The sequence below is a fragment of the Callorhinus ursinus genome, unplaced genomic scaffold, assembly GCF_003265705.2.
Source record: "Callorhinus ursinus isolate GAN/ISIS: 27379988/994484 unplaced genomic scaffold, GSC_fseal_2.0 scaffold4, whole genome shotgun sequence".
NCBI classification, from domain to species: Eukaryota; Metazoa; Chordata; class Mammalia; order Carnivora; family Otariidae; genus Callorhinus; species Callorhinus ursinus.
In genome coordinates this window covers 123923280-123937822 of record NW_027397066.1, presented here as the reverse complement: position 1 = coordinate 123937822, position 14543 = coordinate 123923280, and the positions used below count along the sequence as shown (strand labels likewise).

At 42.4% G+C, this 14543-nt stretch overlaps 1 protein-coding gene across 5 annotated transcripts in view; it reads left to right on the top strand.

Annotated features, from left to right (window-relative positions):
• NR3C2 (nuclear receptor subfamily 3 group C member 2) overlaps positions 1–14543 on the top strand; it is a 330847-nt gene that overhangs the window by 286185 nt on the left and 30119 nt on the right. For all 5 annotated transcript variants that reach the window (XM_073892336.1, XM_073892338.1, XM_025874290.2 and 2 more), the window contains exon 8: positions 3806–3963. In XM_073892336.1, coding sequence (XP_073748437.1) covers positions 3806–3963 — 158 coding nt within the window. The remainder of the gene's footprint in view (positions 1–3805; positions 3964–14543) is intronic.

Below are 14543 nucleotides of genomic sequence, written 5' to 3'. Positions count from 1 at the left end.
CATGGAGAAGAAATCTCTAAGCCAAGTGGTGTGGCCACTGAGGAAACTGGGAAATGTTCTGGGTGCCAGGCGAGTGGCATGGACTTCAAAGGAGGAGAGATTGTTGAGTGACCACGTGGAAGCAGAAAAGAGAATCCAGCACATGCCCAGCCCTCCCCTTGGCTCATGAGTCAGGGCCATGGCAGAAGGGGCAGTTTTCAGTAGAGTCATTTGGGAGAAAGTGGCATTACTCACCAAGGTAATGAGGATAGGAGGGGTCAGAAGAGATGTTGTTTCCCCCAGAGAGGGCCTGGGTCTGAGGACGAGTTAGCCTGAATCGGGTAGTGACAAGAGCAGGAAGAGGAGATGCCATAGCGACTCTGGATAAGCACCTGCTTCCCTGTTGTTTAGCAGCTCACGGCTTTTGAAGTGTTTGCCATGTATCATCTAATTTAATGCTTAAAACAACCCTATGTTCTAAAGCTAACGAAAAGGAGGCACACAGGTGTTTTTGTCCAGTATCCTCTGTGCATTAGAACTCAAAGCCTTGGCTGTGGCCTTCACGCCCAGTGTTGTTCCCGCTCTCCCCAGAGCGGGGAGCAAGGGGCCGAAAGGCCACTGGTGGCACGTGGCCACAGCGGGAGGCACGGAGTGGTTAGCAGGCGGGACCCAGGCTCCGGCCCAGGGGGCAAACCCGCAGCCCCAGTCGGGAGGTGGGGCCAGCACCTCACAGCTGTGTTTTGTTTGGCTGGCACAGGTATTTTAGGTTGCTCTTGGCCTTTTGTCTTGTTTTATTTTCATTGAATTCGATTGCCCAAGGCAGGGCATGTTCTCTCCAGTTTGCCACAGGCCCTACCATTCCTCACTAATTACACTCAGCAAATCTCCTGTAGGGTCGTGTGCGCAACCCCTCATCTGCAGGGTGCTCAGAGCAGGGCTCTTCCCCCCCCCACCCCCGCTCTCCCTTGAGGTTTCTGAAGTCCCCGATTTATCCTTTTTAGAATATAATTTTGGAGCTAGAATCTTTAAATTCAGCGACAGTGATTCTATTCCCCTTTCCAAGCTATGTCATTAACCATTACTGGCCTGAAAAATGTTGAAAGTATAGATCTAGATATAGATAGATCAGATGTCTGATAGAATTTAAATAAAAAATGCATGTGATACTAATTTTTATAAATTTTGACTACAACTTAATTGGTGTCTTATCCTTTTAGACCATTTAATCAGCCTATAATCAATCCTGATATCATTTTGAAGCTACCCAAATTAATTTATTAGCTTCCAAGTAGCTCAGTACTTTCAATTCTGATTTTTATAGATGCAGGAAAAGCAAAATAAAAAGGCAGGGAAACGTAAGTAAAGAATTGTATGAGTCATAGAGCTGCAGGCTTTAGTACGCTTATTTAAGCTTATTTTGCTAATCTGTGATAGAAAACTTAGAAGTTTTCTTCTTCTTTAGGATGTTAAATTGCACACCTGATGTCCAGTGTATCGAGAAGGTTTTTAGCAATGACATTGAGAGAATCTTGTGTTCTTAATGCTTATGGAGGAAAACAGATGAACCTCTACCCCAGTTGCCTCTTTGCTCTTCTCCAGCCCATAGATTTTGGATGGTTTCCAGCAGCCCTGCTGCATTTAATAAGTAAATTCAGAAAATCTTGGCAAACCTCCAAAATTTGAGGTTTTGCTTAAGTTCTCCTTATTTGTGGGTTTGTTTTAACTTCTAAAAAATCTGGCTGGGAAATTGGTACAATATATTTCAGTTACAGCAATAATATATAAGTAATATTTGACACAAATCATTTGTAATCTTCAGAATTTCTGATACAGAACTATCCATAAGAAGGTCTTTGCTTAATCTTAGCAGATACACCAAATAGTAGTGAAATATAGTAGTGAAATTTATTCACTCCATTCTAATTTTAGGTAATTGTTAATGGTATACGATGATCTCTGTAAATATTTATATTGAAAAGCAAAAGGTGTACTCCTTAATATTTTATAACTTAAAAAAATAATTGTTAACCTGTGTGTAGGCACTATTTGCAAAGTATTTGCAAACTTGCCATTTCTTTCAGAAAGTTCTAAGTTAACATTAAAAATTTTGGTAGACAGCAGGTCTGTAGTTTTACTATTAACATCCTGGTTATGACCATCCTTCATATTTTTTATACTTTTAAAACAAGGCTTTATTTTTAAAGAAAACAAACTATTTGTTTTTAATGTGAATGTCAAATATTTGAAACCACAGCTAATATTGTGGCTGTCTCAGGAATGCATGCAATTGCTATTAGGGGTTTATTTTTCCCCCCACAAAAGTAGATTTAGATAAACCACAAATCAAAAGCCTCAACAATTAAACTCAAGGAGACTATTAACATAAGATGTGAATGTAATTTGTAAGATAATTTTTATACAGGACAACAGGGTTTAATTTGGAAACAGCAGTATTCCCGGCTTCCAGGGTTCTCATAACAGTCAAAAAATGTACTTAGCCATTCTAAAGGGCTGATGACCCAAGTAAATTATTATTTATCCCAGTTATGACAAATTAGCAAACATGCTGTATAATTAAGAAGTGAAAGTAAAAGCAGTTCCAAACTCAGAACATTAATTTCACAAGACGAATTTTCTTTAGGTCTCCATCTCCTAAAAATAAAGTTCTTAAGTGATTTTATTTTTCAAAGTTAAAGCATACACATAACTATTTATTGGCTACAGTGGAAAAAAGCAAACATGTAGATAGATTTTCACAGGGGATACTGTACACTCTGCCCCATACCTCCTTCCAGAACATTCCCAGCACAGGAGCGCCTTTCCTCCATAAGGGCTTTCACATATGTCCTGGGACAAAGCATCTCCTTTCAGCAGGCCACAGAGACACTTGATATGCTTCCAAGCCCTGAATCCCAAAATATTGTTTCTAAGTGAGATTTTTAAATTTAAAATAAAAAGCCAGCCACTACGTAAAAGAAAACCTGATGCTTACTTTTTTACTTTCTCAAAGAAAAAGGGGAACAAGGTTTATTCTCTTTCAAGGTTACAGATTTTTGCCTTACATTGCAGAGCCACTGTGGTGTTACTCCTTTGCACACACAAACCAGTGCACAGACCCACCGCCTTCTTGCCTGGGAGGCCACATGACAGGGCCCCACTGGTCATGGGATCCTGGTGCAAAGAAGATGCAAAGTGCTTCTCAGCATGTCTGTGCTCCCCCACCCCATAGATGGCCAATCTCCCCAAGTGTCTCTGATGTTTGAATTTGAATATAGAGATGTCACTTTCTAATTCTAGCCCCAGCTTAGGTTGTCCGTGGCTCTTACAGTTGTCCTGGAAAATCAAAGTGTATTTTCCTACCTCTGAAGTATTGGCAAGTTACGATTCCTAAAACACTTCGATGACAGGCCACAAGGCAATGTAACATTGTGGTTAAGAGGCAGGCTTTGGAAATAGACCTAGGTTTCCACCCCTTCTCTGCCATTTATTTATTGTGTCCTTAGGCAGAATTAAACCTCCAGTCTCCAGTTCTGTCATCTATAAAAGGAGAATAATGATTATGTCATAAAAAAAATTAATATATGCAAGATGCATATTAACATACACCCAATAAATAGCAGTTATTATTCTATTGTATGTAGATGTGAACAAGAATTTACCAATAGATAACTGCCGTATTTGTTCATAAATGCAATTAATTAAGATTCAGGATCAGTCTAAAAGTGGGAGCCTAAAAACCTCAAAATATTCTAGTCCATTTAACTGCTACAATGTCAAAGCTGTTTTCCATCCTGGGGATTTACATGTCTGTATTCCTTAAACGCAGTTCCAAAGGATGGCCTCAAAAGCCAGGCTGCATTTGAAGAAATGAGGACAAATTACATCAAAGAACTGAGGAAGATGGTGACTAAGTGTCCCAACAATTCTGGGCAGAGCTGGCAAAGGTTCTACCAACTGACCAAGCTTCTGGACTCCATGCATGACGTAAGTAGAGCCTCTTGGTGCCTGTTAAATGAGGGATCAACAATCACACACTGTTGACCCAACAAAACTGGAGAGGTGAGGAAGAGTTTTCAGGGCTTTGGGAAGAATAGGGTTAAATTATCCAGTGGGAGGCAGCAAGAGTTGAGAACTGATTAGGAAGGAAATTTTCTTCAGATCACCTTTGAAACAAACCCCAAGTAAAGTAAAAGGTGTGGCTGTCTTCCGTTCTGAGCAGGATGAGAGCGACGTGGACCTACATGGCAAAACCCCTGTGTCCTGGGCCAGGGAAGGCCCTCAGATTTGCTACAGGTGTCAGATCAAGTTTCACATTTCTGCTTACAATTTAGGAAATGTTTGGTTAATAAAAATGTTTGCTTTAACATTGCATAAATAGTGTCCATCTTCTACAACTGTTAATCTAATAACCCAATCTTTCCAAAACATTATTAGTGGTCCAGGGCCAACTTGGATCATCTCAGTCTTTGCCAGACTTTGAATCCTATATTCATTCTTCACAGGAGACACCTTTCTTGTCTTATGTAACTAGAGAAAGTAAATTCTGAGCTTGTTTCTAAATTAATCAATTATAGATGCAGCTGAGGTGTTAGCAGTTTCTACAAAATACCGATTTGGATAACTTGCTTTGTTATGTCATTTGAAATATGCTTCTTGTTTCACTTTGCAAGCAGTTTTCTGTAGCTCTGGCTCAAGGAAAAAGTTGTACATAGTCATGCTGATTTCGTTTTTTATGTTTGTGAAGTTTTCATACTTTCTTTTGAAAGATTTATTGCCCACGTTCAGCCCATATGATTTGTATAAGAAATCCTTTTTCAAATATTTCTCTCTTGTTCAGAAAAATGTTGCCAGGCGCCATGGGCTAGTATTATACTAGTATTTTTATTGAAATCATGAGTCATCCTTTAAGATTTTGTTTATGCCAGTGGAATGTGATGATGCCTTTGTGGTTTGATAGATAAGGAATGTCACTCGCCAGTGTTTTACACTGAACACTCGGTATATATCATATTGATTTTGCTTTCTCTCAGCTTTTCATATGGTATTAAGTCAAATTCCTACGAGGTGAATTCAGTGATAATTTGGCTAATTATCAGTGGCCTAAAGAGCATGGTTTAATGGAAAATCGTGGGACTAAGAGATGATGGCAAATGCAGCTTTAGAGAGATCACAACTCACTTTGCTTTCCACAACTCACACGGAGAACAAAAGAAACTAGAGCCTGGGGCACAGATCCCCTATATGAGAACAGGCAGCAGATCTACTTTCTTCGGTTGGCTTGTGGAAAGCCTGTTACAGTGGACTCGGAATGGGTTCTTGGGTTTTTCTTGATGAATTCTCTTATTTGTTCAAACGTATGGACAGGCTCAAGTGCAAAATTAGAATTAGTTTGTGATTGTCATCACCGCAACATATGATAATAGATAATACACTTTGAGGCAATTTGCCTATAATGAGACTGGCAATGGAAGTTAAAACTTGGTTTTCCACAGCCTCTCAGAACCCCTGTGCCTTAAGCAGAGTGGCCCTGGGGAAACACTCGAGTCCAACCAGTGGACTGTGTGTCAGACTGTCTGACTGTCCTCACCCAGCTGGTTTTTTAGTGCCATGCTTGGCACATGATTGGAACTCAATGAGTCCTTGACGCAAAGGACTAGATCATAAATGATGATATTCTGCAAAATTCCCCAAGGCAAACCTCCGTGTCTTCTTAGTATTTTTTTATCAAGGTATAATTGATACACAATAAACTTGAACATTCTTAAGGCATACCTTTGGGAAGTTTTTCACACACCCGTGAAACTATCATCACCATCAAGAAAATAGACATATTTGTGACCCCCAAAATTTCCTTGTTCCCTTTTTTAACCTTTCCTGCTACCTCCTACTCCCCAGTTGCTTTCTGGCAATACGGATTTGTTAATATATTCCAGTGTCTTGTATACGTGGAATCGTGCGGTATATAGGTTTTTGGCCTAGCTTTCTTCACTTAGCATAATTATTTTGAAATTCATCCATGGGAATGCATGTATCACTAATTCATCCCTGCCCTTTGCTGAGTAGCATCCCACCATATGGATATCCCACAATTTGGTAGTCCAGTCACCTGTTGATGGACACTTCAGTTGTTTCCAGGATAGGAACTAATACAGAAAAAGCTGCACTAAAATGTGTATACAAGTCTTTGCATGGACATTGCTTTCTTTCCCTTGGGTGAATAGCTAGCTAGTAGTGGAATGCCTGGGTCACATGGTAGGTGTGTTTTCCTCAAGGGACTGCCAAAGTCTTTTCCAAAGTGGTTGTCCAGTTGTACCTGCCCCTGAGAAGTGTGTGTGAGTTCAGATTGCTCCACATCCTTGCTAGCAGTTGGTATGGCTAGTCTTTCTAGTTTTAACCATTCTAGAAGCAATTGCTGGTGTCTCACTGTGGTTTTCATTTGCATCTCCCTAATGATCAATGATCTTTTTGTGTGCTTATTTGCCATCTTTATGTCTATGAAGTATCTATTCATCTGTTTCACTCATTCTTAAAAGTTGGATTGTCTGATTGTTGAATTGTAAAAGTTCTTCAGATATTCTAGATGCAGATCCTCTATCAGATTTATGATTTGCAAGTATTTCCTCCCAGTCTGTGGCTTATCTTCATTTTCTTAACAATGTCTTTTGAAGAGCAGTAGTTTTCAATTTTTTATTAAGTCCAATTGATTGTTTTTTTCTTTCATGAATCCTGTTTTTAGTGTTGTAACCAAGAAATCCCTGCCCAAGCCAATGTCACAAGCTTTTTTCCTGTTTTCTTCTAGAGATCATTATCTTTCATTGACTGATATGGAGTGTCTTGAAAACCATTTTTTTAGGGGCGCCTGGGTGGCTCAGTCATTAAGCAGCTGCCTTTGGCTCGGGTCATGTCCCCAGGGTCCTGGGATCGAGCCCCTCATGGGGGGGGTCCCCTGCTCAGTGGGAGGCCTGCTTCTCCCTCTCCCACTCCCCTTGGTTGTGTTCCCGCTCTCACTGTGTCTTTCTCTGTCAAATAAATAAATAAAATCTTAAAAAAAAAACAAACCATTTCCTTAAATGTTCTGTTTTTTTGAGAGCATTTTTGGTTTTTCCTTGTGGAAGGGTAAATCCAATCCACCTTACTCCACCATGGCTGGAAGGAGAACATTCTTTGGGGAATCACTGCAGTCATTTTAATTCTGAAACCCTTGTTTTAAATTATCAAAAATGTTTGCACTTAGAAGTAGCCTAACAGAAGCATCTTGAATGCTCTATTTATATTCCTATTCCAGACAGAACATTGAAAAATGCATTGTAAGTCTAGAGGGACCTTTCTAACATTCACGCTTACTCAGACTTGAGACTGCCTACAGCTTTTTCATTAGAGTAAATTAGTGAATCAACATTTGTGGAATTTTCTTCCAGGGAACAAAGAGCTAACAATGACTGGCTCTGTACTCGAGCCTAGTTTTGGTCACCTTGTGGAAAAAGAGCATTTGTGCCTAAGGTTCACAAATATGAACCCTATGAGTCAAACCAAAGCTCTGCTTAAATAGCGTGCATAGTATGCCACCCCTCAGGACACATGTCCATATCTCAGGACATGTGGATTTCTCCCACATGGTGCACACATGTGTTGGCAGAACGGTGCCAAGGTGTGTGAACAGAACATTCTCTGAAAAAATAGGTTGGCCAGTTAAGTATTTGAATCGGTCAGCAACTTTAATGAATCATAATCCCCCTGAACATCAGTCTTTCCCCAAAGAATGTTTCAAAGAAAGCAGCTGTGGTCAGGCTGCTAGGAATACATGTATTTTTGCATTGTAAATGTTTGGGTGTTACATGCATGCAAGGCATATAGATTTCTTATTCTTCTAAAGAAAATTGGTAATTAATAGTCATTCTCTAGCTATTGCTAAGATAGGCAACTAATTTTCCACATTTCTTTTTTTTAAGATTTTATTTATTTATTTGAGATAGAACGAGAGCGAGCAAGAAAGAGAGTGAGCATGAGAGTGAGCATGAGTGGGGGGAAAGGCAGAGGGAGAGGGAGAAGCAGACTCCCCATTAAGCAGGGAGCCCGACACGGGGCTCGACCCCAGGACCCTGAGATCGTGACCTGAGCCAAAGGCAGATGTTCAACTGACTGAGCCACCCAGTTCAACTGGGGCGCCACCCAGGCGCCCCAAGAAGCACATTTCTAATGAAGTTATTGGTAACTTTTATTCATTCATAGAGATCAAGAACTATGTTATGATCATTGTATAGAATTAGTAAATGTTAAATGATGATATTAATAGTACTTTTTAGAAGCAAAAATTGCCCTTTTTCTATTAGTTTCAGGGTCATACCATTAGAATCATCTTCATTTCAGTATACACACTGAAAATGTGCAAGCAAAAATTGCCCCATGCTTAGTACTATTGACAAGGCTACAAAGGATACACAATAAATCCATGACACCAGCCCAGCCCTCAAATAGCTTAGGTTCTAGACAGGTGGCTGGAGAACAATGCACAGCAGAAGGGAATCAGGTGCCAGAACTGGCCCCCCAAGCAGTAGAACCTTTGAGAACACACGGGTCTTCTTTCATGTGCCAGTGAGCCCCAGCATGTTCTTAGGACCAAAGGTGCAAGTGCAAATAGAATACCTGTCCTTCAGAATCCCACTTGTCTGATGCAGAAAGATATTCATCTCATGCAGCAAATGCTTTAATGTCTGAAAGTGCAAGGCAGTTAGTGTACAAGGGAGAAGAAACCCGAAGCCTGGCCTCCAGGAGCTTGCAGTCCATTCAGGGGCCCCAGACAGCACTGTACAGGCAGTGTGCTTGGGAGTTCTGATGAGGTGAGCATGCCGTGAGTTGTGGGCTCGCTGATGTTTATTCTGAACTGATAGAAAGCCTGATTGAAAAGGCTAGGAGCCAGCTGTTCTGGGCAGGGGACCTGGAAGGTTTCCAGGAGGGATTCAGAGAATCTTTATTTAATAGAAGAAGAGACAGAGGCCCAGAGAGTGACTTTGCAGGGTCCATACGTAGCCGGTGGCAGCTGAACCCTCTTGACTCACTGTCTCGTGCTCCAGACACCACTGTCACCAGGAGGGAGGGCTTCAGGTTAATAGCAGCTGTTCAGTTTTAGGCTGGTCTGCATCTTTGCAGATCAGAAAACTAGCATCTAGGAACATTAAAAACAGCTGCACTGCTCTCCAGCTCTCCAGACTCATTTGGATCTTCCTTGGCATCTTCTGGAATGCATTGTTTTTGTGAGGCACAGGGTTACATCTTGAAGGCAGTGAACCTCGCATTGTATTAAAATGTCATGCATGTTTAGAAGTTCCCAAAACAAAACGTTAGGTTAGCCTCAGCGTAAGCTGAGCAGGTTTTGGTGTGGAGGCTTTTGTCTCTGCGTCTGATCATTAAGCCCAGGTAAGAACCTATCCGTTGCCTGGGCAGGCACTGGTGTGTCCCTTAGATGCTGTTCTCTGCGTGACAAAAGGAAACACTCTGAGGGTCATGTTGCTAAAGATTTGCTTTCTTTGGTTCCGGAGGGAATGCTCGACAACTGAAGTGGCTCTCCTTTCAGAGCCAAGGTCTCCCTTCCGTAGCGGGGCAGGCCGGGGCGGGGAGGGGGGAGGGTTGGTGAGGAGCAGAACATCTGGTGATACAGTAAATGCTCCACGTGTGCACTAGGGAGACTTCATTCTCTACGTGAAGAGGGCGTTAAGTTTCAGTGACACGATCACCAACAAAAGAGATATTGCTGCAAGCAGTCGAGACTATTAGCAAATTATTTTGAGATTCTCATTGCTCATTTAATTAGTGGGTGCTTTTGCATCCGGGCTGTGGTAGTGGTCATTTCCATCGTAATTACACTATAGGTGGTTTTGAGATCGACGCAAACCTATTTTCAGCCTTTCTCACCTCACACTGAAGAATGCAAGCCACAAGTTTGGCTCAGTCCACCATTTGGGCAGCCCGCTTTCTTTCACATTTGATTCTGGTTTATGTCTTCCCAGTCAGCTTCTGCTCAGGAAACATTCTGAGACCAAAATAGGAGCCCACCGCAGAAATGTAACCCCAGGGGATGACCTGTGGTGCCGCACCACCATTTCTCTCAGTAAACTTGGGCACTTCACTTAAATTTTCCATCCCTAGTCTCTTCAACTATAAAATGGGCATGCTGTCCATCTTACAGGGAATTTTTAGGAGTGAATGAAATAACATGGGTCCTGAGTGGGGCATCTGCCACAGAGCAGGCAACAAATACCCCTCCTTTTCCCAGACTATGTTAGAGTTTCCCCAAAACCGTGTCTCCGCACCACCAGAAAACTTCCATCAGGCAGTTTTCATTTACTTTTAAATACAGAGACACCCAGATCCTTGAGGCATAGCATGGACCTTCGAGGAAATAAAGGCTACAGTTGGCAAGACAGGCAGAGAGGACCAGCCCACAGAGCAGGGCGGGAAGCACGTACGTTCTCTGGTAGTGAGTTGCCAGAATCCAGTCAGTCCTGAAGCATTTCCACGGTCCTTTGGGTCCTCGGGCCCCACCACATCAGCTAGGCATTTACCAGGGGAGATCGCTGTTGTTACAAACATGTTGGGGTGAGCTCGAGCCACTTTCTAATTTGCTGGAAGGATTAAAGGTGTCTGATGATGGAATGATGGCAGATTGCTGTGAGTGACCATCAGGAGGATTGATCCTGGCAAACTATAAACCCTTGCCTCAGGTATTATCAGAACACTTCGAGCAATGAATAAAGGCTGGCCATGCTGCTTCAGCACGAGGAGAGAAATTTCCCTCTCTTCCCGTTGCTCAGGTGACGAGGAAATGACATTATTTGATTATTTGTAATACAGTACTGGTGGTAGCACACATGTGTGTGTGTCTGTGTGTGTGTGTGTAAGAGAGATCAAGTTCAAAGCCACATTCTGTTTCACTGAGCAAAACGACTATTGAATATAGTTGTTAACAGCGTTACACTGCCTTCTTCCCTGAAAAGACCATGACTAAGAAAAATTCTAAATAAAGGAAGAGAAGTTTATTCCAGAGTCAGCTAAGTGAGCAAAGCCTTATCTTCCAAGGCACCAGTGGAGGGGAGGATACAAATTTGCAAAGACCCTCTCCTTTTGAAAAAGAAATCTTCATAGGTAAAGATTTCAAATTAAATGAATAATTGACATGGCAGGTCTTATTCTTTGTCTAGTTGGTGAAACCAGTGGAACAGTTATTAATGGTTTGCTGCATCTGTTTCTGCATTTCTATTTAGTACCTAAGGACTGGCATTTGCCTTTACAGATTTCTAATTTCAAGGGTATGGCATAGTTCAGAATGCATTGCACTGGGTGCATTGCACCAGTGAGTGCTTATTTTCATTTAGACCATTTTTATGTTTGTATAGTTGAAAAAAAATACATCAGATTTTTTAAAAAAATAGGAATGGGGGAAAATGGAAAAAATAAGTTCTAGTATTTTGATACTGTGGATAAATAGGGAGTTGATGACTTTGGGTGTGATTTGGAAAGGTCTAGGATTGGCCACGAAGCCCAGATAGAAGCTAGCCCCACAGATATGAAGGATGTCCTTACCTGTTGTTCCTTCTTTGTTCTCCTGTGAATTAAGGGCCCCATCAGTCAATGGTCAGGACTGTGACTCTCAAAGCTCCCCTAGGGTTTGTAATCAGTTCATATTGTGAGAGGCAGAATAGCTGGATTACTGTTTTCCTAAACCTGTTGGAAAGAGGATCTGAAAAACCGGGATACTATGTAAGAGACGGTATCTTTCAGTGCCTCGTTGTTTTAGACTCTGGAATGAGACATCCCTATGTCAGTTACACTTCCTGTTGACGCTCTTCACGGGGGGTGTGCAGACAAAGTGCTGCTGAGGGGCTCTGCTTCTGGGACCTGAGCTTCTGGCAGAGTAAGGCCCATATACAGCAGCCTCGACCAGGCCAGGTACTGTGCTGGTGCTAAGGATACAACAGCAGCAAAGGAGACTGGGTCCTTGACCTCAGAGTGCAGTCTGATGGGGAATATAGACAAACTGCGGACTAAAACCAGTGTGATGGGTGCTCAGTATGGGCTATAAGGCCCATAGGTGGCATATCTGGAAGAGGAAGAGGCAGGGTGGAGATGGCCCATGGCATGAGGTGACGGAAGTGATTGCTAAGCTGAGCCCCAAAGGCAAAGTAGGAGTTTGCCAGACAGATGGAGGGAAGCTGTTCCAAGCCAAAGGAGTTAATATCCCAAGAGAGAGAAAAAGCATGGTGATTTTGAGAAATGGAGAATTTCATTGCATCCAGGGGCGTTGGGGAGGAACTGAGAGAAATGAGAATGGAGACGATGAAGGGATCTGTGAACCACCACAAGGGATTTTGAGCAACATCTGTGGAGAATCTAGATCTGCTCTGTGCAGTATAGTAACCATTAGCCACATGCGGCTGTTTACGCGGAAGTTAATTAAAATTAAGTGAAATTTTAAGTTGAGTTCTTCAATCATAGTAGCCACACTTCAGGTGCTCAGTGGCCCCATGTAGCTAGTTGCTGCCATTTGGGGCAATGCAGAAAGTCTGACAATTGTCCATTATTGGATGGTGCTGATCTAGAGAATCTATTAGGGGAGGAGCAAGAGAAACAAAGGGCCCGTTGGGGTGCTGGTGAGGTGATCCAGGCAAGAGAGGGGGGACTAAGTCAGCACTAGGGGAAAGGGGGACTGAGGAGATATTCGAGTGGCGGAATGGTTGGCTCTTGGTGTGATGAATAGGACATGGAGGTTGAGAGAGGAGGGAGGAGGTCGAAGATGACCCTGGGATTTAGACATAGATGGCTGGATGGGCTGGAACCAGCACTGGCAAGGGGACGAGGGGAAGAGCTTTGGGAGGGGATATGATGAGTAGGTTTTGGATGTCCTGATTTGAGATGTCCTTAGGACAACCCAGGAGAAGTGTCAGGCAGGCAGATAGTAGGCTCGGTGGAGAAGAAGATGAGGAACATGGAATGCTGATGCAGATGGGGGAGTGGGTGGCACATGGCGGTCATGAAGCCTGGGGCCAGGTGGGCCTGCGCAGGCATTGGTGTGGAGTGGAGGGCCTAGAACCAAACACAGAGGGAGAAATGGCCAGTGGATTCCAAATGGGAAGATTCCGGAGAGGCTACAAAGGAGCTGTTGCTGAGCTAAAAAAGAAAAAAAAAAGCAGCAGCAGCAGCAAAAGGAGGGACATAGGGGACAAGCTAGAAAACAATGTGTCTCCCACCGTGCAAATGAGGGGCCAGAGGGGCAGAAGCTGCAGAAAGGTCAGGCAGCAAACGATCTGAACACTTGAATAGCCATAGCAACAGGAAGGTTATTGTGAAAAATCGCTGGCTGATTCAACTTGTGTTAATGTTCAGTAGTTTCCAATAACTGTATCAGAAGCCACAAAGCAAACTGGGACAAGATTTTTTTTTAAAAAGAACATTCAAGAACATGTTTTCCAGTAAAGCTCCTTAGAAAAATTCCTTTAATAAACAGAAGCATGAATCTTTCCATCATGTGAGGACATGTATATAAATGAGTATTTTATATGTGGATGAAAGAACATGCAGGTTTTGTGTTTGAGTATAGTTAAGAAATCACAGTGGCTTCGCAAACTCTTTGTGAATAACCCCAAAGCAAACGAGTACAGAACTCGATCAGTCACACATGAGTAATTTTGAGTTAGTGAAAGCTTTATGATATACTCCATACACATATATGTATTGCATACACTAAATACATGTGTACATACTGCATACATCTATCGATCTAGAGAGAGACAGAGATGGAGGGCGGGAGTCAAAGGCAAGCCGCGATGTGTCGGGGCTGATCTTGCATTTCCAGTCATGATTTTATCAATAATACTGGGCCTGAGTCCTTCCTCACCCATCACGCTCAATGAAACCTTAATGACAATGACAGTTAATTTCCACATGGAGCCGCCCAGAACTTTAGCTCCTCCAGTCATTTGTGGTCGGTCATGGTTTTCTGTGGCTGACTTAAGGCCAAATCTGGGTTACTTCCTTACCTCTTCGGAGAAGATTGATTTAAAACATTGAATATTTTCGGTGGCTAACATTTAGACTGTGACAGTGCTTGCCAACTGCTGGTCAGTAGCTCCGTCACATTCTGAGATGCTGTTGTATTAGATTTTAGAGAAATGAAAAAACTTCAGTATAGGAGTTTGTCATTCCTTTTAATTGCGGTAAAATACACAAACTAACAGTTGCCACTTCCACCATTTGTAACTGTACATTTCACTAGTGTTAAGTTGGTGGGATTGTCCTAGAAGGACAATTGTAGGACAAAAGATTGTCCTACAATCTCCAGAACTCTTCAGCTTCTAAAACCGAAACTCCATATATACTATTAAACAACCCCTCGCCCCCACTCCCTCAGCCCTGGCATCCACCCTTTTACTCTCTGTCTCTGAATTTGACTACTCTAGGTACCTCAGATATATGGACTCATACAGTGTTTGTCCTTCCTGACTGACAGATTTCACTTAGCATATAATCCTCCAGGTTCATCCATATTGTAGCATGTGTCAGAATGTCCGTCC